Below are 23,751 nucleotides of genomic sequence, written 5' to 3' on the forward strand. Positions count from 1 at the left end.
TGTTATTCCATTACTGAACACAAAACTGAAGCCAAGGAGACCCACAAACAAGTAAAGGTCTTGCAGAGCATCTTGAGGAAACGCAGCATGTGATCAGGTCCATGTGTTCTGCACTTCTATCGGTGACTGCCTGACGGGATTTTTACCCAAGTATTGAAGACAATCATCGCTTTTCATACATTGTTAGCTGGTTCAGTTACTTCTCAGCCTCTGAAAATGGGGGACTGTTTAAAAAGGGCATTTATTCCTAAATAGTTGATTCTGTAGTTATGTTAAACTCCCTGAACATCTGCACTTCAACTGGATGCTGTTTGTTTGATTTTAAACTCATTTTAGTGTAGTGGGCAAAAAATATTTTATTCTATCATTCAGGTGATAAAAACTTACAAACTTACAAATGCAGTTTAATAAAAACACAACACAGAGTTTCATGATGGGAAATATATGATATAGTATTTTTGAAGTTCTCCCATAGAGACTGAAGCCTGGAATATTTCATCCACTGCTTTTGTCTTTTGTGTCGCTTATAGAAGAGTAACACTAAACCACTGAGACTTTAAATACACAAACTTGTTGTCCTTGTCTGTTTTTATGGGTTACAGGTCAGGATGTGTTATGTAACACTGAGTAAATAACTGTCCTTATTTGTTTTCACTTTAAGGGAACTGGTTTGAGTGGAAAACTCTTGACTACATGGCAGGTGTTTTAACAGAAATGTGTCAGAAAGCTTCTGCTGCTGATTCATTTTTAAACTTGTCCCCATCTTTGTTGAGCTACCACACTTTTTTTTTTCTTAGTAAAATGCCTTTTCCATCCTAAATCCGAGCACGACTCTCCAAATATGACCCAGCTTCATCTCCTAACCCTTTGAGAGTCTTGGAAATGTTCTTACTCAGAAGATTTCCCCTTATCTTGCAATCCCCTAAAAAACCGTCAGTGCTCAAATATGCAGCAGCAGCAGCAGAAGCAGAACTGTACGGCCAGGCATAATACTGGCTTCTGGGGCAGTTTGTCACAGCAATTTTGAAGTGAAGTCGTGATGGATGTGGTGGTGGCGGTGGTGATATAGATTGGAGTACCACTTAGACGTGTCCTTGCCTTGCCTGTGACAATCTACTACCTCTCTCTGTGTGCACATGTGCACAGAGGTGGGTGTTTGTGCTTCAGTTAGATTGTGCTTGCAAACAGTGCTGTGCCCATGTAACCACATGCAACTTCATACAGTTGAAAAGCAGCCCAGAGCCTTCTGCTCACATCCCCAGCTCAACAAAAATATAAGAAGTGAATACAAGCTGAGCCAACCTCTATCAATCAAACAGCAACACGTCTGACAGGTCGTGCTTTTTATTGCTCCATCTGTTATCAGGAGCTGCAGCGCACGTCCGTCTGCTGCTCTTCACGCAGTTTTTTCCAGGCTCGGGTCAGATCCGTGTCAGACCCATCATCATGTAACCCCACCTCGAAGGACAAACCCCATCCCAGAGCCTCTCCGCCAGCGCACGAACACGTCTGCACAAAACTAACAACATTGAATTTGACGGGCCTCAAATTAAAGGCCTCGTTCACTACGAGGCCTGCGCTTCGGAGGGAAAGCTCCAAAAATACTGAGAGGCTGTTGGTGTTCGACAACAAGGAAGGAAATACAAGAGTGGGTGAGATGATCTTGGAATTCGTCCATGCAGGCTTTCAGAGGGAAACTTATGGTGCGGATGTTTATGGATTTGTAGAGGAGGGAAATGATAGGCCTCTGGCAGAAGGATCCTCCTTGAGGCAGAGGGATAGATCATGTGACCACTTTCTTGGCGCTGACAGCTGTTGCCTCCATCTGTACAGTAGATGACCTTATGCTGATCTTCTTCTCTGTACTCAAGTGTGACACCGCACTACTCTCATGCACCGTGCACATTGTAGTTGCAGAATAGAAAAGCTGACAGTGCTCTTCTTTTCTGCATTTAGCTTTGGGTAGACTGTTCACCTAATAGCTGCTTAAATCATATTAACTTAACCCAGTAGTGCTTCTGCTGGTCCAGAACAGGTCTAATAATCAATTTTGATACTTTATAGAAAAACCATTTCACAGGAGTAAAAAAAAAAGATCATATCCTTTAATAATGTTAGAAACAAGCTCTTATATCTTCCTCAAATGCTTGATTTGAATTTAATGTTAGGAATATTATAATGGACCAAGCAGTGAAGGAACATCAGGCACAGGTTAAAGTCCCTAAAAAAGTTTTTTTTAAACCCCCCAAACCCCTAATCGTAGGCCCATAAAAGAGATCAAAGTAATAGAACTCTGTAACAAAGTAACAGAAAGCTGTCAACAAACAATACTACTGACTCAAAAAAACTGAACTACTTAAACAAGACCAAGGAGAAACTTAAATAGTGGTTGATCAGCCCACAAAGACACAAAAGGGGGTAGAACACACAACTCCCCCCCCCCCCCCTTCACACTTGCTCCGCCCCTTTCCTCCCTTTTTAGCTCATCAACCAAAAGACTGGGAGCAGCTGCTACTGAGATAACTCAAAAGACAAAGAAAGATCAACTCATACACAGAACAGTGTAAACTAAAATGAGTGCATTTATTTCAGAATACAGTAAAGAAAATTAATTCTAAACCAAAACCGATTCTTCATTCCACTGTAAGTTAAGCCATATATTTAAAGAAAGAAAAATATAAGTATAGTATAGTGTTATGTGTAAGTCTCTATTGTAGCACTGATGTTTAGTTGATAATCCCACTGTTTGTGACTGTAACTGCAGCCACCACAAAGATGTTTCAGAAAATGTTTGGACGTGATCGTTGCTGTTTGTGGACCAGTTGCTGTAATGTTGGAATCCAAATGTTTGCTTTAAAATAGGATTTCAGCTGTTTAACAGGACTATGCACCAGTTGTTGTACATTCGTCATTTCATAATGCTCCAAATGTTTTCTGTGGGTGACAAGTCAGTTCAGCCCCCGCACTCTTTTATTATGGAGAGGCATGCTGTTATTATGTGTTAAATGTAGTTTTGTTGGATTGTAGCATGTGTTTTGCTGCAAAAGCTGGATGTGTTCTTCATAGCTACAGCCATCATGTGGCATTTAAACGGTATGTTGGTACAAGGTCTGATGGTCCCACTCGTCTTTAGCATAATGTTTGATTTGTTTCTATTGACGTTTCTATTGTTGTTATGTTATTATGAATGTTGGGTCTAAGTTTATGAATAGAAACACATAAAGATTACTTGTATTGCAAGTCCCACAGACCAAAGTGCTGTGTGTAACAATAGGTTTCACAGAGAATGGCCTAAAAAGGAGTAAATATCCAGTGAGCAGCTGAAAGAAGGCTGAAAATGCCTTGTTGATGCCAGAGATCAGAGGTGACTGTAAAGTAAGTAACTCAAAGAACCACTTGTTACAATCAAGGTATGCAGAAGAGCATCTTTAAACATACAACATATTGAACCTTGAAGCAGATGAGCTACTGCAGCAGAAGACCACACCAGATGGCAGAAGCAAAAAACGGAATCTATAATTCACATATGCTCACTAAAACTGGACGATTAACAACTGGAAATATTCACCTGATCGATGAGTCTTGAGCTGTACTCCAACATTCAGACAATAGGGTCACAATTTGGTGCAGAACAACCTTCAAGTATGGATCCATCCTGGTAGACAATGCTGACAATGTAACCAAAAGGCCCCCACAGTCATTAGAGCCCATTCCAACAGAGCACCTTTGTGATGAGGGCGAGCAGTAGATTCATACCATCTGTGGCAACTGTATCATACTGTGTGCCATTAAGAATTAAAGCAGTTGTGAAAGGAAAAGGGCGTCCAACCCAGAACTAACAAGGTGTTCCTAATGAAGTGTTGCTTGGGAATTAAAGTGGTCAGCAATATGAAACGTTTTCATCATTTTAGGTTTCAAACCAATTCCCAAATACTTGCACAAAAAATAGTTGGATAAGGAGATTTGGATTACATGAAACCCCAAAACCAATATAATCTGCATAATGCTTCAATAGAAGAGGATGTTGAGTCTTGAGGTATTTGTGTTTCAGGCTTCAGATGAACTCAGCAGAGCTGGATGTATTTGGTCCATGTGTCCTTGTTAATCAGGGACCAGGGGACAAATGAGGGTGGGAGGCCTTTTCTGATGATGGCTGCTCCCAGGGAAAAGTCACATCTGTGTCCTCTCCTGAGGTCAGCTTTTCCTCGCTGTGTGTGGCAGTGATCTAAAAACTGTGCTGACTGCTCACCAAACAAACATGAGAAATGCACTCAGAGGCTGTATTACAGGGAGAAGTGAGAGGGGTGCGTCCACACAGGCTGTGCGAGGAGACAGATTACATCTGGCTCGAGGGAGGAACTCATTAGATAGGATAACATCTTAAGACACCTTTTTCAAATCAGATATTTAACATTATTTTATACAGGAAAAAGGTAAAAACAAGCAGATGTTATTACAATTTTAATTATAAATGCTATAATTTTTTGGTTTTTTTTTTACTAATTCTTATTTAATTTGTTCATCTTTGGTTTTTTGCCTACTGTTGCTATGTTATGGTGGGTTATTGATAAGAATTACCAATAGACAGCAATATGTCATGTTTAGCACAACCTTTGCCCTCATTTGCTGCAGACACGGTTTAATTATTAAAAAAACGTTGGTACAATTTTATCATGGCACTGAGCAAGATCAATCAACGACAACAGAAACTCGCAAGGATGCAGAGGCAGGTTTAAACATTGCTAAAGCAAAGTGAGTGAAAAAACAAGTACACATACTGTGTTAAAATGTCTTACAGATGGATGTAAAAAAGTCATCTTACGCGTTGAATTAAATATCACGATCTCATCCTCATACTGGGATTACACCATTAAAGGAGACTTCAGTAAATTTAGAAAATTTGCAAATTCCTGTGCGCAAGGCCACACTGACAAATACATGTATGAATGAATGCACACAAACACATTTCTTACACAGTCACAACTAAAAGTTTTGGCAGTGACACAAATGTTTAATTTGATATGATTTGCCGCATCAGTTTTAATGTTTTTTCAGGGTGTTTTTAATGACACACATTTCATCCCTTGTACCCTCTCTTTGTCAAATCTTTGTCTCTGTGAGTGCCTGTTACACTAACTCCTGTGTTTTTTTCTGGTGGTCACTGATCTTTTGTGCTTTGAGGGCTTTTGGTATAGTCTTTATGTCTTGTTACCCTGATGTTTCCACTTGCCTTCTGTCTGTGTATGTAACCTCAGTTTGGCTGTGTTTAAACCCTAGAGCCTTCCCTCCTGATTTCTTCTTTGTGTTTGTGGACATTGGTATTTTATATTCTGGATTTGCATTAGCAACAATAAAGGCAATATATGTTTTGTTTTGTTTTGTTTTATTGCTTTGTCAAGTCTGTCTGTCCTATCGTCCTGCATTTCATGACAACTCCCCACATGAACAGATCAGGTCAACCCATTTTTATATCCGTGTCTGCTCTTCCTGAAAATGATCTGGAAGATTAAGTTAACTGCAGATTGTCTGATGTTTCCTGATGTGAGCAGTTCACCTTCCTCTAAAACATGGGCCGTTTTCCTAGTCTTGCTAATCAAGAGCTTCAGTCGTAAGTGTATAAAAAACCTCACTGCTTGAACAGTTGCTATCCAACTGTGTACTGCCCTCTAGTGGCCTGATGCTTGTGTTACATACAGAGTGACATTACAGTAGGGTTTCTCATGCTGTGTGTGGTGTTTTTCAGTCTAAACTCCATCCACTGAGGAAGATCATGTAACAACGTTAAAAGCTGAAGAGCTGTCAGACTTCTGCTAATGGATCTTGTTATCGGTCAATGCAAATGTATATCAAAACAAAGCAGACATAATTTATTGGTGGTTTTCATATTTTAATTGGCCATTTTAACCACATAAAACACTTAAGCAGACACACATTAGAGGAATAAATTAAATTGAACTGATTAAATTAAGATAAATCATTTACAGGCAATAAGAACATCTTCCTGCATAGTGTTACAGTAATTTAAAGAGCAGCTGATCTAAAATAAAATGCTTAACTGTCATGTTTTTGGTTGCTTTGTGTAGTTCTATTCAGCTGTGAAGGTGCAGTAGATTCCCCAGTGATCACTAGTGTAGCGTCCACAGTCCAGCTTCTCCAGCCCCACCAAGGCCATGTGATCAGGGGCCAGACGTGGGACTCCACGTTTGATAGCCGGGCGGAGGTAGATTCTGTCAAAGCGGAAGCGAGCAGGTGTAGAAATATTCTGATTGGTGTTAGTAGTGGTGTCCCACGTGTAGCGGCAGTGCTCCTGCTTGCCGAGTCGCTCCCACACATCACAGACAGTTGCAGGCAGGCCCACCTTGGTCACCTGAGACGGGTCCAGAGAAAAGAGTTACTGTGATTACTTGTTACAAGTTTACTGGCTGTATCTGAGTGGAAGGAGCAGCGTCTGACCTCCGCGTCCCTCAGGTTTGTGTCTCCCCCAAACACAACGGTGACATCATCAGGTGCATGTTTAAACCTCCACTTCACCACATGCAGCTGATTCATACGCTCTTTAGAACATGCCTTAAAGCTCTCAAAGTGAGATGTCATCAGGCACAGCTTCTGGCCATCGACGATCACCTGATTTTTGCAAAGGAAAATGTTCCTGAGCGTCACGTTCAGCTGAGCTCATGCATGTAAAGAAAATATCAGAGATGATTTTGCACACACCTGAGCAACAAGCAGGTTCCTCATCATCTGAGTTGTACGATAAGGTACTATCTCACTCTCCACAAATGTGACTCGTGACTTTTTCAGCAACATCCCTGTGAAGTAACCTTCCTCAGCACCTGGTCAACACAAGTCAGGAGGAAGAGGGAGACTTTTAAAGGCAAAGACCTTCAAAGGAAATCCTTTGTCAGGTGATCATGGGCTAGATTGCACATAATAACTGAAAGCACACAATATCACAGTGAATACACTGCTGCTATGATAGTGGGCTTATAGTGGGATTTATTCCACTCATCTCCAGCTCCATGTGTTTGTTTTATATCTCTACTAGGACAGCTTTGAATGATTCATTACTCAAAACTGTCTGAAACAAGCTGTTATGGCTCCTCCCCCTTCAAGCAGCCTGACGTCTGACTTACTAGAGTTACTACTTCTAGACAAAAGACATGAAATTCAAGTGTTTATAGCCTGAGCGTTGACACCCAGGATTTACCTAGCTTCTCCAATTTCAAATTTATTCTTTGAAAATGCAGAATCATAGTAACAATACATACAGTATGTTGGATGTGAGAGAAAACAAGAAACTACCTTACAATATAAAGCGCCTTGAGGCGACTGTTGTTGATATTTGGAGCCGTATAAATGAAATTGAATTGAATTACATACAGTATGTGCTGGATGTGAGAGAAAACCAGGAAAACCAAAACAGGCTCAAACAGCTGAGCTTCTCCAAAGTGTATCCATGGCCTGTGTAATAATCTTGTAGTGTTGGTACAACAGTCAGGTTTAAAAAAACAGTGAAGGAAGAACACAGATGTTTTCTTTGCAAGCTCCTTTGACAACACAGATGTTAATAATATTAACTAAAGTCCCTAACAGCTCTCCTCATGTGTGACACTACGTGAAGCCAAAGCAGTTCAACTGCATTCAGCCATTAATCACCATTTGATCATTCATACATGGACTTTTCCTACCTGTATCTGACATACTGTACCTTCAATCATCAGGTAGCTCGCAAACCGTTTCTTCAAGAACTGGACATAAGGGGGAATGAGCTCCTGCAGGAACACCACATCAGGTTTGTATCTGCATTTACAAACATTATCTTTTATAATATTAACTCTCACATATATGCAGCCTTTAGCAACATTTCCCGTAAATGATGCCTAAAAGTGTAGCATGTGCTTACAAGTTTAAATATTTAACCAGGCCTCTGGCACGCTCTGGACGTTTTTCCCCATTAATCCCGTCCACGTTCCAGGTGATTAGGGACAGTTTAAAATCCTCTTTTTCTGAGGGTTTCTGTGTGGCAGCAGGACTGTTGGCTGGACTGGCACCTGGAGTGTCGGCCGGAATGTAAGCAGGACTTCCATCAGGACTGTCATCAGCCAATTCCATCCTGCAAATTTTTCACACAGTCAGTCAGCTCAAACACAAAGAATCATAGGTGAACTTTACCATATGTAGGAGAACAGACAGCAGACTTACCAGTCATCAGGAGTAGTATCTTCACCACTGTGTGTTTCAGAGTCGCTCTCCATGTCAGCTTCAACAAACTAGTTCAAGGCTCTCTGAAAGAAAAGTGACAAGAAGGTTTTGCTTTCTATTCATTTACTATAACTGAAAAAGGGCTTGGCTGCAAATACACCCAGGCAGTTTCTCAGTATGTTTATTTGTGTACTTGTGTCCATGGTTGCAAACAAATATGGTTCATAGTATGTTGACAAGTTCTTGCTCCACCCATTCTATCAAGGTATGTGGCGGGGGCGTGGTCTTTGGCAGAGGAGGGGTGACGCAATGAGCTCGCGGGGCGGCGTGGAGGCGGGAAGGAGCAGGTGTGCAGAACTGTGTTAATGAGAGAAACCTTTCTTATGTCAAAGGAGCTTGCAAAGAAAAGCGTCTGGACTTCTTTAAGTTACTTGAAGATGTTTCACCTCTCATCCGAGAAGCTTCTTCAGTTCTAAGGTCAAATGGTGGAGAGTCCCAGATATAAACCTAGTGGGAGTATCCCCCCACAGAGGGACAAAAGGACTCCCTGATGATCCTCTAATCGCCTGAGCCAAGGTGTGAAACTGGGCGTGGGTCCCAATCAGCCAGAGTTTCGGGTGAGTTCATTGTGAAACCTGGCCCCACCTTATCATGCGAATTCCTGAGGTCAGATGGCCCAGGATGTGAGTGGGCGTTAAGGCGTCTGGGAAGGGATCTCAAAACTGGATTATAGATGGCAGACAGTTGGTGTCGTAAACCACCGCCTCTGTTCAAAGATGGTCGCTCACAGTGGACACTCCTCTTTCTTTGTTTGTGCAGTGCCGGAGGTGCCCCAGGCTTCCCAGGGTTTTTTTCCCTTTGAGGTACTGTACAGCAGGCAGCCGCGGGGGGTACTCGACCTGATTAAGGAAAACTGGGAGGAAGGGTCGAGCCCCGCAAAGAATGAAATTCAATACGTGCTGGACTTGAAAGCAAAGTTGGACAGGTTTTGTTAGGCTATCATGGGAGAATTTGCTCCAGGCCCAGCAACGTCAGCAAACCCTGTACAACAGAGCGGCTAGGCTCAGGCAATTTTCACCGGGAGACGAAGTGCTTGTATTACTCCCTTCCTCCAGCTCTAAACTGCTCGCCAAGTGGCAAGGGGCCCCTGTGGTCACATGGCAGGTGGGGGACATTGACTATGAGGTCGCCCGGTCGGACAGGGGAGGAGCGCTGCAGATTTACCACCTTAACCTCCTTAAAACAACACATCTCCCCTCTCTGGTTCTGAACTCCCCTTTCTTAAAAACCCAGAGAGATTATAGTTGCCCTACGTTGAAGAACACCAAACCCTCTTCCTATTTTATTGCTTATTTTCATCGACAATTCTGCTAATTTTATGTGTGTGTGTCCACCCTAGGGGAGCTGGTGTACCACCTTCTCCCGCTAGTTGGAGGCAACTTTTACACACATTTCTACACTCCTCTCTTTTTTTCTTTTCCTGTTTTTGTTCCCAATTTTCAAGATTTTTAACCCCATTTTTCACTGTTTTTACACACACATCAACTTTTCCCACACAACCATTCTCTTTCATCTCACAACATACTTGCACTCACATTTCTTACCATACAGTCAAATATTGAGTTTTATCTCTGGCCGCTGGGTGAAACATCCGCCGCTACTGGATCTAGATCCCATATTTACATTCAGAGCGTCCCCTGCAATGGCCTTCTTCCCTTCTCGGCAGAAAAGTGCTAAAATACCGTCACTCCGCACACTGTATTGTGCAGACGTTATCAACAGTGGACTCGAACCACCGTTCCCTGTGATGGACCGGTGTTTTTGCAATTACTTTCTGGCAGACGATTGCTTTTCTTTGCACAACACCGGAACCGAACACAAGCCTGGGGACTCGAACCCCAGGATTTTCCTCCCGGAGACTCAAACTCCGGAGCAGCAAGCACTTCACGGCTTGGCCAGACAAAAAACTCCTCATGACTGTATACAAAGTTAGCTACAACTCACCCATCTGCAGGAGTCCCCTCAAAGTTGATGGTCTCGGTGGTGACTGAAACACACGGTTCTGTGACTCTTCCATTTCCTTCGCTTCAACAGCTGGTAGGACAAAGGTACCTTTTCCCTCAGGGGTGATCAGCCCCTCCACGAAACCGTTGTTCAGCGACCACATGGACTATCATGTCGACAACGCCATTTTGTTGTGGAAGTTTTCCATTTAAATAAAGCCTGCAGACGAGCGGTGAGCGGTAGCTAACATTCTTTAATCAAACACACAAAGAACAGACAACCAAGCTTGATGAAGTCCCTGCATGACTGCGGGACAGACGGTCAGCAGAGTCTCCCTGAGCCTAGCATGGCTCTCAGTTAAATACCTTCTCCAGGAACAAAAGGCAGTACACAGCTGTTTCACACCTTAAAGCCTGGAGAGAGGCTGAAACCGCTGCTCTGGTGAGCCTGGTTAAGGAGAGAGATGAGTTGGGGCCGGAGGTGCCAAATTCCACCATTCCCACCTCCCTCCATTGTAATGACCATCTCACACAGACCCAGAGAGCGGATGTTGCTGCATTGCAACGGCGCTTTGCTGATGTATTCTCCCCCCTGCCGCCTTATGTCTCTCATAGAGCACCATATTAACAATAATATTAATAATAATACATTTTATTTGAAGGCGCCTTTCTAAAACCCAAGGCCACCTTACAAAGAGAAAAAGACATCAATAAAGCAGTAGATTAAAATAGATTCTAATCCATTAAAATATTAAAAAAAAACAGCAAAATATAACCACAAACAACAAATAATAATAATTTAAAAAATCAAACACACGATTTGACAGCAAGTAAAATCTGTATTAAAGTGAGTAAGCCAGTTTAAACAAGTAGTTTCTGAGTTTGAGTTTGTTGTGACTGAAATAAGGGAAGGGAATCTATATTTCTTAAGGCTGAAGGAACTCTGTGCCCCATAGTGATAAGGCGAGCAGAAGGAACAACAAGATGAGTGGCAGATGAAGATCTGAGAGAGCAGGAAACAGTGGTGATATGAAATCAGATCACAGAGATAAACATGAGAATTAAGATTTTGAAGTTTATCGTGGCTTCTGTGGGCAACCAGTAAAGCTGTTGAAGAATTGGGGTAATATGGTCTCTTAAGGGAGTACGAGTTATGACCCGAGCTGCAGAATTCTGAAGAAGTTGAAGTTTATGGAGGGACTTATTGGAAAGACCAAATAGGAGGGAGTTGCAATAATCGATCTGGGAAGTAATAAGACTATGGACAAGGATGGCAGCAGCATGGGGAGTAAGGAAGGGACGAAGTCGGTTAATGTTGCGTAAGTAAAAGTATGCAGACCGGGTTATGTAATTAATGTGAGACTGAGATGGGAGAGTACTGTCAAGTATGACACCCAAACTCTTTACCTGCAGGGAAGGAAGGGTGGGGGAATTTTCAATATTAATGGAGAAACTGTGAGATTTGGTTAAGGTAGAGGCTGTGCCAATGAGTAAAACTGTTAAGTTTGAGAAAATTGGAGAAGAACCAAGATCTGATCTCCATAAGATAGTTAGAGAGGAAGGTAGGTGGAAGGGATGAATTGGGTTTGGAGGAAATGTAAAGCTGGGTGTCATCAGCATAACAATGAAAATTAATATAATATTTTCGGAATATTTGGCCAAGAGGGAGCATGTAGATAATGAATAAAAGAGGCCCTAATACTGAACCCTGGGGGACACCAGCAGAAACAGGATAGAGACGTGAAGAGTGTGATTTAAGTTGGATAAACTGAGTGCGGTCTGAGAGATATGAGGTGAACCAGGCAAGGGGAGTGTGACTAATGCCAATGGATGCTAATCTGCTCAGGAGGATATGAGAAATTGTGTGAAATGCTGCACTAAGATCGAGAAGGATGAGAATGGTTAAAAGACCAGAATCAGCTGCCAACAGAAGATCATTAGTAATCCTTAACAAAGCAGTTTCTGTACTATGATTGGGGCGGAAACCAGACTGAAATTGTTTGTAGAGATTATGGTCATTGAGGTATGAGTGAAGCTGGGAGGCAACAACTTTCTTAAGGATTTTCAAAATAAAGGGGAGGTTTGATATAGGGCGGAGATCAAAATTATTGGGATCTGCACCAGCCTTTTTGAGAATTGGAATGACGGAAGCAGTTTTTAGGGATGGAGGATAAATTCCAGTGTTAAGGCAAGAGTGGATAATACTAGTTATGAGAGGAGCCAATTAGGGAAGACAAGCTTTAACTAACACAGAGGGAAGAGGGTCGAGCTGACAAGTGGATGATTTAGATTTTTTAATAAGATTTGATACAACAGCTGTGGAATAAAACTTGAAAATGACTGAGAGGAAGACAGCGAGGAAAACAGAAAGTCTACTTCACAGTTAGAAGCTCCTACAAAGTTAAGTTGTTGGTGAATATCAGTGATTTTATGAGTGAAAAAAGATAGAAGAGAGTTACAAAAGTCAGCAGAGTCCATATGAGAGGGGAATGAGTCTGGAGGTTTTGTAATTTCTTTGTGTATGGTAAATCCAGTTTTCTTAAACAGACGTTCCAGTTGGCGTCCTTTAGCTTTGAGATGGCGCAGGTTAAGAGTAAACCGTGGTGCTGAACAGGAAAATGAGACAGTTCGGTGTTTAAGTGGAGCAAATATGTTAAGAAGGTTATGGAGGTCGACATTATAGTGAGAAACAAGTTCATCTGGGGATGAGGAGCTGTGAATAAATGGAAAGTCATAAATGGCAGATGAAAGATCTGCAGGGTTAATATTACTAATTTTCCTAAATGTGATGTCACGGGGTGTACAGGTTTTGTAGGCTTTTGTATTTACAGTAAAAGAAATAAACTTATGATCAGATTGGGGAAACAAATGGGCTTTACAGTGAGTGGGGGTAACGCCAGAACAGCAGACCAAATCCAAGATATGACCTTTAGAATGAGTAGAAAATTTTATGTATTGTAGAAGCTCCAAACTTTCCAGACAAGAAATAAAATCTCTGGAAAGAGGGATTTTATCATTGTCCATGTGGATATTGAAGTCACCAAAAATTATCAAATTTGGGGAAAGTACCGAGAAATGAGTAAGAAGAGCAGCAAAGTCATTAAAAAAAATCCTTATTTGGCTTAGGTGGCCGGTACACAGTACATATAATGGTGGGAGTAGATCCAAGGAGCTGTATATATTCAAATGAGTGAAAGGGTGGGGCAGAGACAGGGAGAACAACAGGATTACAACTTGGTTCAAGTTGTTGTCAATAACTTTAGAACAAATAAAAATGAGAATAAATCGGTGAGCAGCGGCAGCCAGACGTGCCAGTGCCGGAAGATATTGAGATGCAGCCTGGCATGACGGTGCATTCCCGGAGCATAAGCGACAAATTGTTCAGCGGGAATTGAACGATATGCTGAGGCTGGGAGTAATAGAAGAGTTGCACAGTGCTTGGTGTAGCCCCGTAGTTCTTGTGGTGAAGAAAGATGAGTCTATACGGTTCTGTGTGGACTACTGCAAGGTGAATGAGGTGTCATGGTTTGATGCCTCGGGTCACTCCTGGACCGGTTAGGCACTGCTCGTTTTTTCATGTCGCTGGATTTGACCAAGGGCTACTGGCAGATTCCCTTGTCTGCGGGGTCTAAGGAAAAAATGGCCGCCTTATGGACCGGGTGCTAGGGCCGCAAGCTGCGTATGCCGCCACCTATTTAGATGACGTGATCATCTACAGCGATGCCTGGGCGGAGCATGTGCAGCGGGTTGCAGCGCTCCTGAAGTCCCTGAGGCAGTCGGGGCTCACGGCCAACCCGAAGAAGTATGCAGTTGGACGGACCTGACTAGTCCCTCAACAAATCTCACCCGAAAAGGTGCCCCAGATCTGGTCCAGTGGATGGAGCAGTGCCAGGCATTGTTTGTGCAGGTAAAGACGGATCCCCACTGTTGTTCATACTTAACTTCTCCCTCCCGTTTATTTCGCGGACAGACGCCTCGAACAGAGGGCTGGGGGCCGTTTTGTTCCAGCAGGTAGGGGGAGCCGACTGTCCCATCCTCCTCGTCAGCTGCAAGCTCAGGGTGCGGGAGACCCGCTACAGCACTGTGGAGAAGACGTGCCTGGCAATCCGGTGGGCGGTCGACTCCCTTCGTTACTACCTCCTGGGGCACCCAGTCACTCTCTGTTCAGACCACGCCCCGCTACAGTGGCTTCACCGCATGAAGGATCCCAATGCTGGGATAACCTGCTGGTATCTGGCTGGGGACAGGCCGGGGACGCAGATGGTCGTGGCTGATTTCCTCTGCTGCAGAGGAGGGCTGACACAGTGAGCTCACGGGGCGGCGTGAAGGCGGGAAGGAGCAGGTGTGCAGAACTGTGTTGATGAGAGAACCCATTCTCATGTTTTGCAGTGAGAAGGAGCGGGACACACACACACACATACATACAATGGGAATGACGGAGTGGCAGCATCCAGGGCAGATGCCAGAAACAGCAGGGGGAAAAGCACAGTTGGAAATAAAGTACTACTGAACGCAGAAGTGTCTGTGCACTGTCAAGCATGGTGGTGGTAGCATCGTGCTCTGCTGTGTTTTGTTGCCAGTGCATAAAGTGGATGGCATAATAAAGGAGGACTACCTCCAAATACTTCAACTTCACCTCAAATCAACAGCTAGAGGCTTGAAACTTTGACACAGCTGGGCGTTCCAACAGGACAATGACCCCAAACGCATCAAAACTGGTTTTGAATGCATAAAGCAGTCTAACATGGAGCATCTGGACTGGCCTCCCCAAAGCCCCGACATCAACCCTATTAAAAACTTTTGGTCTATACTTAAAAGCTGAATATGAGCCACAAAACCAACCAATTTAATTGCAGGTAGACTAAGCCTACATTTGAATCATGTTGTTGCATTAATTGTTTGCTTGCTCTCAGGCCATTAAATAGTATCCGTACTACAGCTGAAAGAATAAAAAACTAAAACTGTGTTATGCAAATCTAAACATGAATAGACTGCTTGATTATTATTTCATTAGATTCTCTGTGCCTGAATCTAATGGTTAGATTCAGCTGCCTGAATGACAGCTTTATAAAATAAAGCACGAGTGGATAGTTTCTCCACTATCAGCTCAACAGATTTTACTGTAAGATTTACAGATGAAAGATTTACTTCCATACGTTCGCTCCGTCAGCTGATTTAGGAAACACGCCCATTTAAACTGGTGATAGTCACAGTTTAGTCAGGAGCAAACAGCCTGACTAAACAGCACACTGGCCAACAGAGACGACCATTCAGTGAAAATGACGAATCTGCAGATGCAACATCTGGAACTCGCAGAGTGGAATATTTTAACAAATATAATGAGTTAACCTGAAACAGAGGTGTAGACCAAAAGGTGACTGTTCACTTTTAATCTGCTGTAAATTACTTTTTATTTACAGCTAATATGTGATATATATGGTATGGGGTATGGGGACTGTAACCAGTTTTAGATCCCTTTAATGGTTAATTGCATTGCTCAAGTATAAAACAAGTAGAAAAGTTAGATATTCACATTAATTGAGAGTTGTTTGTGCAGACTTAGTGGAAGGCAGTGTGCAGGAATGTGGGAGTGAACCAGAGCAAGGTTGAAAAACTGGTTTCCCACTTGTGGAAGATGAGCAATCACGGCTCCTACTTAAGGCATGGATGGACATTCTCTCATTGCTGGAATGTTGAACTACTTGGTTAGTGAAACCCTGGCTCTTTACTTAGTTGACTTCTCAAGAGTTTCCTTGTGGCTTCTCCCAGTGACCCTTGCCCTCCTTGCATGCAGGTTGAGGTTTCTCCTTGTCGTCGTATCCTGGAGTGTGGTGAACAAGAGAGAGAGTCCCCCTACCCCCATCATATGTGTGTAGTGGTTAAAACTGGACTCACCATTACGGCTTCCCATAACAATGCTTTCAGTCCTGTAAGTCACTGTTGACACAGTTGCTATTCAACTGTGTACTGCTCTCTGGTGGCCTGATGCGTGTATTACACACAGAGTAACATCACAGTAGGGTTTCTCATGCTGTGTGTGGTGTTTTTCAGTCCCAACTCCATCCACTGAGGAAGATCATGTAACAAGGTTAAAAGCTGAAGAGCTGTCAGACTTCTGTTTGGACTTTTCATCCATCAATGTAAGTGTACATCAAAACAAAGACATTATAATTCATTAGTACTTTTCATATTTTAATTTGTCATTTTAACCACATAAAACACTTAAGCAGACACACATTAGAGGATAAAACTGATTAAATTAAGGTGAATCATTTACAGGCAATAAGAACATCTTCCTGCATAGCATTACAGTAATTTAAAGAGAGGCTGATCTAAAATAAAATGCTTAACTGTCATGGTTTTGGTTGTTTTGTGTAGTTCTATTCAGCTGAGAAGGTGCAGTAGATTCCCCAGTGATCACTAGTGTAGCGTCCACAGTCCAGCTTCTCCAGCCCCACCAAGGCCATGTGATCAGGGGCCAGACGTGGGATTCCACGTTTGATGGCCGGGCGGAGGTAGATTCTGTCAAAGCGGCAGCGAGCGACAAAGGGAAACGTTTTGTTGTTGTTGGCAGAGGTGTCCCACGTGTAGCGGCAGTGCTCCTGTTTGCCCAGTCGCTCCCACACATCACAGACAGTTGCAGGCAGGCCCACCTTGGTCACCTGAGACGGGTCCAGAGAAAAGAGTTACTGTGATTTCTTGTTACAAGTTTACTGGCTGTATGTGAGTGGAAGGAGCAGCGTCTGACCTCCGCATCCCTCAGGTTTGTGTCTCCCCCAAACACAACGGTGACATCATCAGGTGCATGTTTCAACCTCCGCTTCACCACATGCAGCTGTTTCAGACGCTCTGCAGTATTTTCCTTACAGCTCTCAAAGTGGGATGTCATCAGGCACAGCTTCTGACCATTGACGATCACCTGAGTTTTGGAAAGGAAAATGGTCCTGAGCATCACTTATGGAGATGAAAAAAAATATCAGAGATGATTTTGCACACACCTGAGCGACCAGCAGGTTCCTCCTCATCTTAGTGGTGGGATAAGCTACCATCTCGCTCTCCACAAGTTTGACTCGTGACTTTTTCAGCAACATCCCTGTGAAGCAACCATTCCGACCACCTGATCAACACAAAAGGAAGAGAAAGATGGAGACTTTTAAGCTTTGGTTCCCCTTCAAATCAAATCTTTAGTCAATGATTTGTTTATTCTTTGAGTATTAGTTCCTAGCTCTTCTGAGTTTTGTTATCCATGTTTCTAGTTCTGTTCCCTGGTTGATCTTAGTTCCCTTAGTGATCCCTGCCTTCCCTGTTGTGTCTCTGTGTCTGCATATGTTCCCTGTCTTGTCTAGTTAATGTGTCTGTAGTCCTGTTCGCATGTTTTTCTCTGTGTGTTTTGTCCTTTTTCCATGTCTTTTTATTCCCAGTCTCAGTTTTTAGATCATGTGCCTTAGTCTGTGTCTCAGTGTTTGTGTTACTTCCTGGATTTTTTGTCTTGTGTATGCTGTTCAGTCTGTCTCGTTAGTCAGATTTTGTTCACCCTTGTTCCCTGGTGTGTCCTATCTCCTTGATTACCTCATGTGTACTTAAGCCCTTAGAGTTTGTTCAAAAACAGTGAAGGAAGAACGCAGATGTTACTAATATTGACTAAAGTCCTTAACAGCTCTCTTCATGTGTTACATGAAGTCAAAGCAAAGCAGCTCAGCTGCATTCAGCCATTAATCACCATTTGATCATTCATACCTGTGCCTTTCCTACCTGTATCTATCTGACATACTGTACCTTCAATCATCAGGTAGTTGACGAGCTGTTCCTTCAAGAACTGGACATAAGGGGGAACGAGCTCCTGCAGGAACACCACATCAGGGTTGTGTCTGTATTTACAGAGATTTACTTTAATAATATTAAATGTCACATATGTACAGCCTTTAGGAAAATGTTGCATCTCCAACAACATTTTCTCCAAACGATGCCTAAAAGTGTGAAAAGTGTAACAGGTACTTACAAGTTTAAATATTTAACCAGGCCTCTGGAACGCTCTGGACGTTTTTCCAAATCAAGCCCGTCCACATTCCAGGTGATCAGGGACAGTTTAAAATCCTCTTCTTCTGAGGGTTTCTGTGTAGCAGCAGGACTGGCAGCAGGACTGTCTACAGCCAAATCCATCCTGGAAGTTTTTCACAGTCAGTCAGCTAAAATACAAAGAGTCATAGGTAACCTTCACCATACATAGGAGAACAGACAGCAGACTTACCAGTCATCTGGAGTAGTATCTTCACCACTGTGTGTTTCAGAGTCGCTCTCCATGTCTGCTTCAACAAGTTAGCTCAAGGATCTCTGAAGGAAAAGTCCCAGGAAGGTTATGCTTTCTAATAATTTACTATAACTTTACAAACATGGCTTTACTGGAAATGCACCCAGGCAGTTTCTCAGTATGTTTATTTGACTTTTTGTGTCCATGGTTGCAAACAATTAAGGTTCAAAGTATGTTGACATGTTTTAGCTCCTCCCATTGTATCTATCCCAACCCATTCTGCGTTGCATAATTCCTTCCCCAAACAGAGAAAGGCCAGTGAACAGAGAAAAGCAAACAAAGCAACAACAGAGGTTCAGTAAGTACCACACTATATAAATGCAAGCAAGCAAAAAAGCAAAAACTAAGAAATAAAAGGTTTGATACAACACCACCACAGATTTCAAAAGTGTGTAATTAAATCAAAGTTATGAGAGCTGAATTTTTCCAAAAAGATTGGGCTTTAAAATAACTACATATATGCATTAAAACATATAATAAATATTAACCAAAGCTGTCTTGTCTTGCCAGGATTTGTTAATGGAGTGTTTCACAGGAGCGGGGCCACTGTACAGTTTGGGATTTGGAGTTTCACGATTCACGCCAAGGACACGCACGAATGTGGGATTTTAGAGAAATCGCCATGGGAGCCACGGTGTGGGGATTGCCACGTTGTTGTTTACCTTTCTTCACTGTAAATAAATTCACTGTCACTTTTTGGAAAAGTCCTGCGTTGGGTCCTGTTCTTACTACAAAAGTGACAAAACCCTTCTGTCCTTAATAAAAATGGTCAAATATTATTTCCTCTAATGTCAGTAAGAGCAGGTTGATTTTCCTGGCCTGCAGGCCGTTCACCATGTCACGAGTGGACTGACTCTCAACCAAAAAGTAAATAATCCACATCCTATTTTGCAATCATCTGTTCTATTTAAAGTCAAAGAATGATATTCCTTTTTATCCTGACTTAGAAAATATTATTTTAATAACATATTTTAAATTGAAAACGTTTATTACAGAAATCAGCGTCTTCAATGATGACATATAACCCATATAATGTTTGATTAAATGGTAAGTGGCATGTATTTGTATAGCGCTTTACTTAGTCCCTAAGGACCCCAAAGCGCTTTACACTACATTCAGTCATTCACCCATTCACACACACATTCACACACTGGTGATGGCGAGTCTCGGCCAGACTCTTTTGGTAGAGATCAGCTTCTGACATAAATCTGGCTGGATATTTGACCACACTTCTTGGAAACAAAGTTAATTTAAATTGGTTGGTTTTGTGGCTCAGATTCAGCTTTTAAGTATAGACCAAAAGTTTTTAATAGGTTTAAGGTCGGGGCTTTGGGGAGGCCAGTCCAGATGCTCCATGTTAGACTGCTTTATGCATTCAAAACCAGTTTTGATGGGTTTGGGGTCATTGTCCTGTTGGAACACCCAGCTGTGTCAAAGTTTCAAGCCTCTAGCTGTTGATTTGAGGTGAAGTTGAAGTATTTGGAGGTAGTCCTCCTTTATTATGCCATCCACTTTATGTACTGGCAACAAAACACAGCAGAGCATGGTGCTACGACCATTATGCTTGACAGCAGATGAAAGCCTCACCTGTACTCCTCCAAATACGCCTCTTGTCATTGTGTCCAACAAGCTCAGTCTTTGACTCATTTGACTATAAAACCTTCCTCCAGATTGCTAAAGCACATAGTTAGGGTTGGATCAGACTATTAATCATCCCTTAGTTATGCTGCAACATTCCCATGATGCAATGAGTATTTCTTCTTTAGTCACCTTTCTCACTCGCTATATGTTAATAGACCTCCCTGCTTTGAATCGTACTTGTTATTAATCTCTGTCTCTCTTCCACAGCATGTCTTTTGTCCTGTCTTCCTCCCCTCACCCCAACCGGTCACGGCAAATGGCTGCCCCTCCCTGAGCCTGCTTCTGCTGGATGTTTCTTCCTGTTAAAAAGGAGTTGCCAAAGTGCTTGCTGATAGGTGGTCATATGATTGTTAGGTTTTTGTCTGAATGTATTATAGTAAGGTCTACCTTACAATATAAAGCGCCTTCAAATTCAAATTCAAATTTTATTTGTCACGTACACAGTCATACACAGTACGATATGTAGTGAAATGCTTGGACAACTGCTCGTGACCTAAAGAAAACAAAAAAGGAAAAGGCTATGAATAAGATAGGAAATAAATATGAAAAATTAAAAAGGGTAAATTTAACTAGGAAGGAATAGAATATAAATTAAGGTTAAAAATGAAATAACTGTACAACACAAATTAGAATGAAGGGTAAATTTAACTGGGAAGAATAAGATAAATATATAAATTAAAGTTGAAAATAAAATAACTGTACAACAAAATACACAATATAGAACTATATAAGAATGTATGAAGAAATCTAAATATAAATAAATATATACACAATAACAGCAGCTGTACAAGTATTAACCGGAAATGAAGAATATAGTGACCAGTGTTGTGCAAAAACAAAGTCCAGAAAGTCCAGTGTGTGTGTAAGAACCATATGTGTGGGTCAGTACTGTGTGGTGGTGTGATTGAGAGACCGTATCGCCTGCGGGAAGAAGCTCCTCCTCAGTCTCTCTGTGTTGGTCTTCAGGGAGCGGAATCGCTTTCCTGACCTCAACAGAGAGAACAGTCTGTTGTTGGGATGGCTGAGGTCCTTCACGATCTTCCTGGCCTTGGTCCAGCACCGCCTGCTGTAGATTGAGTGCAGGTCAGGGAGCTCGGAGCGGATGGTGCGCTCAGCTGACCGCACAACCCTCTGTAGAGCTCGTCTGTCCTGCATGGTGCTGTTCCCGAACCAGGTTAAGATGTTTCCCGCCAGGATGCTCTCTATGGTGCACGAGTAAAAGTTCCTGAGCACCTTGGAGGGCAGTTGGAAGTCTCTCAAGCGTCTGAGGTGGTAGAGACGCTGTCGGGCCTTTTTCACCACGGTGTTGATGTGACAGGACCATGACAGGTCCTGCGTGATGTGAACTCCGAGGTATTTGAAGCTGTCCACTCTCTCCACTGGGCACTCGTTGATGACGGGGGTCTGGTAGTTCCTCTCCTGCTTAGTGCTGAAGTCCACTATCAGCTCCTTTGTCTTACTGACGTTTAGAAGGAGGTTGTTCCTCTGGCACCAGTTCTCCAGATTCCTAATCTCCTTCAGGTAGGCCGTCTCGTTGTTATCAGAGATCAGGCCCACCACGACGGTGTCGTCAGCAAACTTGATGATGGTGGTGGAGCTGGTAGTGGCCACACAGTCATATGTGTACAAAGAGTACAGCAGGGGGCTCAGAACACACCCCTGGGGGGCTCCAGTGCTGAGAGTGGTGGAGGCTGAGACATGTCCGCCCATCCTTACTGCCTGTGGTCTGCCAGTTAGGAAGTTGGAGATCCACAGACACATAGATGAGCTGAGTCCCAGATGCTCCAGCTTGGTGGTGAGTGTGGAGGGAATTATGGTGTTAAATGCAGAGCTGTAGTCTATGAAGAGCATTTTAACATAATTCCCCCTTCTAGTGTCCAAGTGAGTGAGTGATGTGTGGAGGAGATGAGAGATGGCATCGTCTGTGGAACGATTTGGACGGTAAGCGAACTGTAGTGGGTCCAGTGTGTCTGGTAGTGAAGAAATGATGAAGTCTCTGACCAGGCGTTCAAAACACTTCATCACTACTGAGGTGAGGGCTACAGGGCGATAGATAAGAGAAGCAGGGTGGGGTTTCTTCGGGACAGGAACAATGATGGACTCTTTGAAGCATGTGGGGATCACCAACTGAGATAAAGAGATGTTGAATATCTCAGTGAACACAGGAGCTAGCTGGTATGCGCAGTCTCTTAGGATACGACCTGGGATGCCGTCTGGTCCTGCTGCTTTCCTGGTGTTCACTCTCTTGAAGGCTCTCCTTACTTCATGCTCGGAGATGACGAGCACGTTTCCGGTGCTGGCAGTATCTTCCTGTCTGCAGCCGTTAGCGCCGCTAACACTAGCATTGTTGGAGACCTTAGCTGCAGCCTCGAAGCGAGCATAGAAAGTGTTCAGCTCGTCTGCCAGAGTCACGGCCGCGTTCGTCATACCGGTTGTTGGTGCTTTATAGTCCGTTATTGTCCTTAGTCCCCGCCACAGGCTCCTAGAGTCACTCTGTTGGAGTTGTGACTCTAGTTTCCTCCCGTAGCGCTGCTTCGCCTCTTTCACCGCCCTCCGCACGTTATATGACGCGGCTTTGTACGGGTCCATGTCCCCCGTCATGAGTCCCGTGTTGTAGGCAGCGGTGCGGGATCTCAGAGCGTCGCGGATGGTTTTATCCACCCACGGCTTCTGGTTGGGAAACGTTGTGATAGTCTTTGTCTCCACGGTATCATCCGCTAGTTTCCCGATGAATCCCACAACTGCTTCCGTAAACACGTTGACGTCATCGTCGGAGCTGTTTCTGAACATGCCCCAGTCTGCGTCATCGAGTGCGTCCTGTAACGCGGCCACCGATTGATCCGTCCAGCGCGCGACCTTCCTCTGAACCGGAACTTCCTGTTTCAGCCTTTGTTTGTATTTTGGCATGAGGAAGATGGCGGCGTGATCAGATTTGCCAAACGGGGGGCGGGATTGTGCCTTGTAGCCGTCCTTGACCGTAGTGTAGCAGTGGTCCAGTGTCCTTTCACCCCTGGTGGGGCAGGTGATGTGTTGATAAAAGTTCGGCGCTGCGCGTTTGAGGTTGGCGCTATTAAAGTCCCCCGTCACAATAAGCGCAGCGTCCCGGTGTTGTGTCTGGTGCTGTGTGAGTGCCTCATGCAGCTCGCATAAGGCGGTGACCGTGTCCGCTTGTGGTGGAATATAAACGGCACTTACAATGACCGATGTAAATTCCCGAGGTAGATAAAAAGGACGACACATGATGGACAGTAGTTCCAGATTTGGTGTGCAGGAGCGTGTGAGAGGAACAACGTTCGCACTGTTGCACCAGTTGTTGTTCACCATTAAACACACGCCGCCTCCCCTTGACTTCCCCGAGTCCCGTGTCCTGTCCATGCGGTGAACCGAGAAGAACTCGGCCGGCTGGATGGCGTGGTCCGGCACCGCTGGGTTCAGCCATGTCTCGGTGAAGCAGAGGAGATTGCAGTCCCGAATGTCTCTCTGGAACTTTATCCTGGCCCTGAGGTCGTCAAGCTTGTTCTCCAGTGACTGGACGTTGGCGAGCAGGATGCTAGGCAGAGGTGTGCGGTGTGCACGAGCTCTCAGCCTGTTCCTGAC

General features: G+C 43.6%; 2 protein-coding genes and 1 long non-coding RNA gene across 5 annotated transcripts; 1 reads left to right on the plus strand and 2 right to left on the minus strand.

Annotated features, from left to right (window-relative positions):
• Window positions 1-5,876: 5,876 nt before the first annotated feature.
• Window positions 5,877-10,535, minus strand: LOC308384800 (tyrosyl-DNA phosphodiesterase 2-like). 3 transcript variants are annotated; one of them, XM_080863422.1, is made up of 7 exons: window positions 10,207-10,535; window positions 8,203-8,285; window positions 7,904-8,113; window positions 7,709-7,800; window positions 6,715-6,833; window positions 6,454-6,624; window positions 5,877-6,367 (listed from the first exon to the last, which is right to left on the minus strand). In XM_080863422.1, the coding sequence occupies exons 2-7, from the start codon at window positions 8,253-8,255 to the stop codon at window positions 6,086-6,088; spliced, it is 927 nt and encodes a 308-aa protein (XP_080719548.1). In that variant the 5' UTR covers window positions 8,256-8,285; window positions 10,207-10,535; the 3' UTR covers window positions 5,877-6,085. The 3 variants fall into 3 exon arrangements, with proteins under 3 accessions (XP_080719548.1, XP_080719550.1, XP_080719549.1); XM_080863424.1 differs by lacking the exon at window positions 10,207-10,535 and adding an exon at window positions 9,807-10,200; XM_080863423.1 differs by lacking the exon at window positions 10,207-10,535 and having other exon boundaries at window positions 8,203-8,454.
• A 506-nt stretch (window positions 10,536-11,041) lies between these two features.
• LOC308384806 lies at window positions 11,042-18,129 on the plus strand. Its single transcript, XR_013969401.1, has 5 exons — window positions 11,042-15,061; window positions 15,763-15,910; window positions 16,000-16,134; window positions 16,257-16,345; window positions 17,995-18,129. It is a non-coding gene; the product is annotated as an uncharacterized lncRNA (long non-coding RNA).
• LOC308384801 (tyrosyl-DNA phosphodiesterase 2-like) lies at window positions 16,263-19,031 on the minus strand. Its single transcript, XM_080863425.1, has 6 exons — window positions 18,454-19,031; window positions 18,205-18,366; window positions 17,982-18,073; window positions 17,204-17,322; window positions 16,954-17,124; window positions 16,263-16,867 (listed from the first exon to the last, which is right to left on the minus strand). Exons 1-6 carry the CDS (start codon window positions 18,504-18,506, stop codon window positions 16,586-16,588), a joined length of 879 nt encoding a protein of 292 aa, XP_080719551.1. The 5' UTR covers window positions 18,507-19,031; the 3' UTR covers window positions 16,263-16,585.
• Between the last annotated feature and the right edge of the window lie 4,720 nt (window positions 19,032-23,751).

This window comes from Rhamphochromis sp. 'chilingali', assembly GCF_963969265.1.
Source record: "Rhamphochromis sp. 'chilingali' genome assembly, chromosome: 17".
Taxonomy (NCBI): Eukaryota; Metazoa; Chordata; class Actinopteri; order Cichliformes; family Cichlidae; genus Rhamphochromis; species Rhamphochromis sp. 'chilingali'.

What these genes read in the sequence shown, in the direction of transcription:
- LOC308384801 (XM_080863425.1), bottom strand. Translation starts at nt 18,506, where the DNA reads ATGGAGAGCGACTCTGAAACACACAGTGGTGAAGATACTACTCCAGAT. An exon ending in CAACTACCTGATGATTGAAG is followed by an intron (nt 17,323 to 17,981) that starts GTACAGTATGTC and finishes TGTGTTGATCAG; the next exon opens with GTGGTCGGAATGGTTGCTTC. An exon ending in CAAACCTGAGGGATGCGGAG is followed by an intron (nt 16,868 to 16,953) that starts GTCAGACGCTGC and finishes GACCCGTCTCAG; the next exon opens with GTGACCAAGGTGGGCCTGCC.
- LOC308384800 (XM_080863422.1), bottom strand. Translation starts at nt 8,255, where the DNA reads ATGGAGAGCGACTCTGAAACACACAGTGGTGAAGATACTACTCCTGAT. An exon ending in GATACTACTCCTGATGACTG is followed by an intron (nt 8,114 to 8,202) that starts GTAAGTCTGCTG and finishes AAAAATTTGCAG; the next exon opens with GATGGAATTGGCTGATGACA. An exon ending in GAGCTACCTGATGATTGAAG is followed by an intron (nt 6,834 to 7,708) that starts GTACAGTATGTC and finishes TGTGTTGACCAG; the next exon opens with GTGCTGAGGAAGGTTACTTC.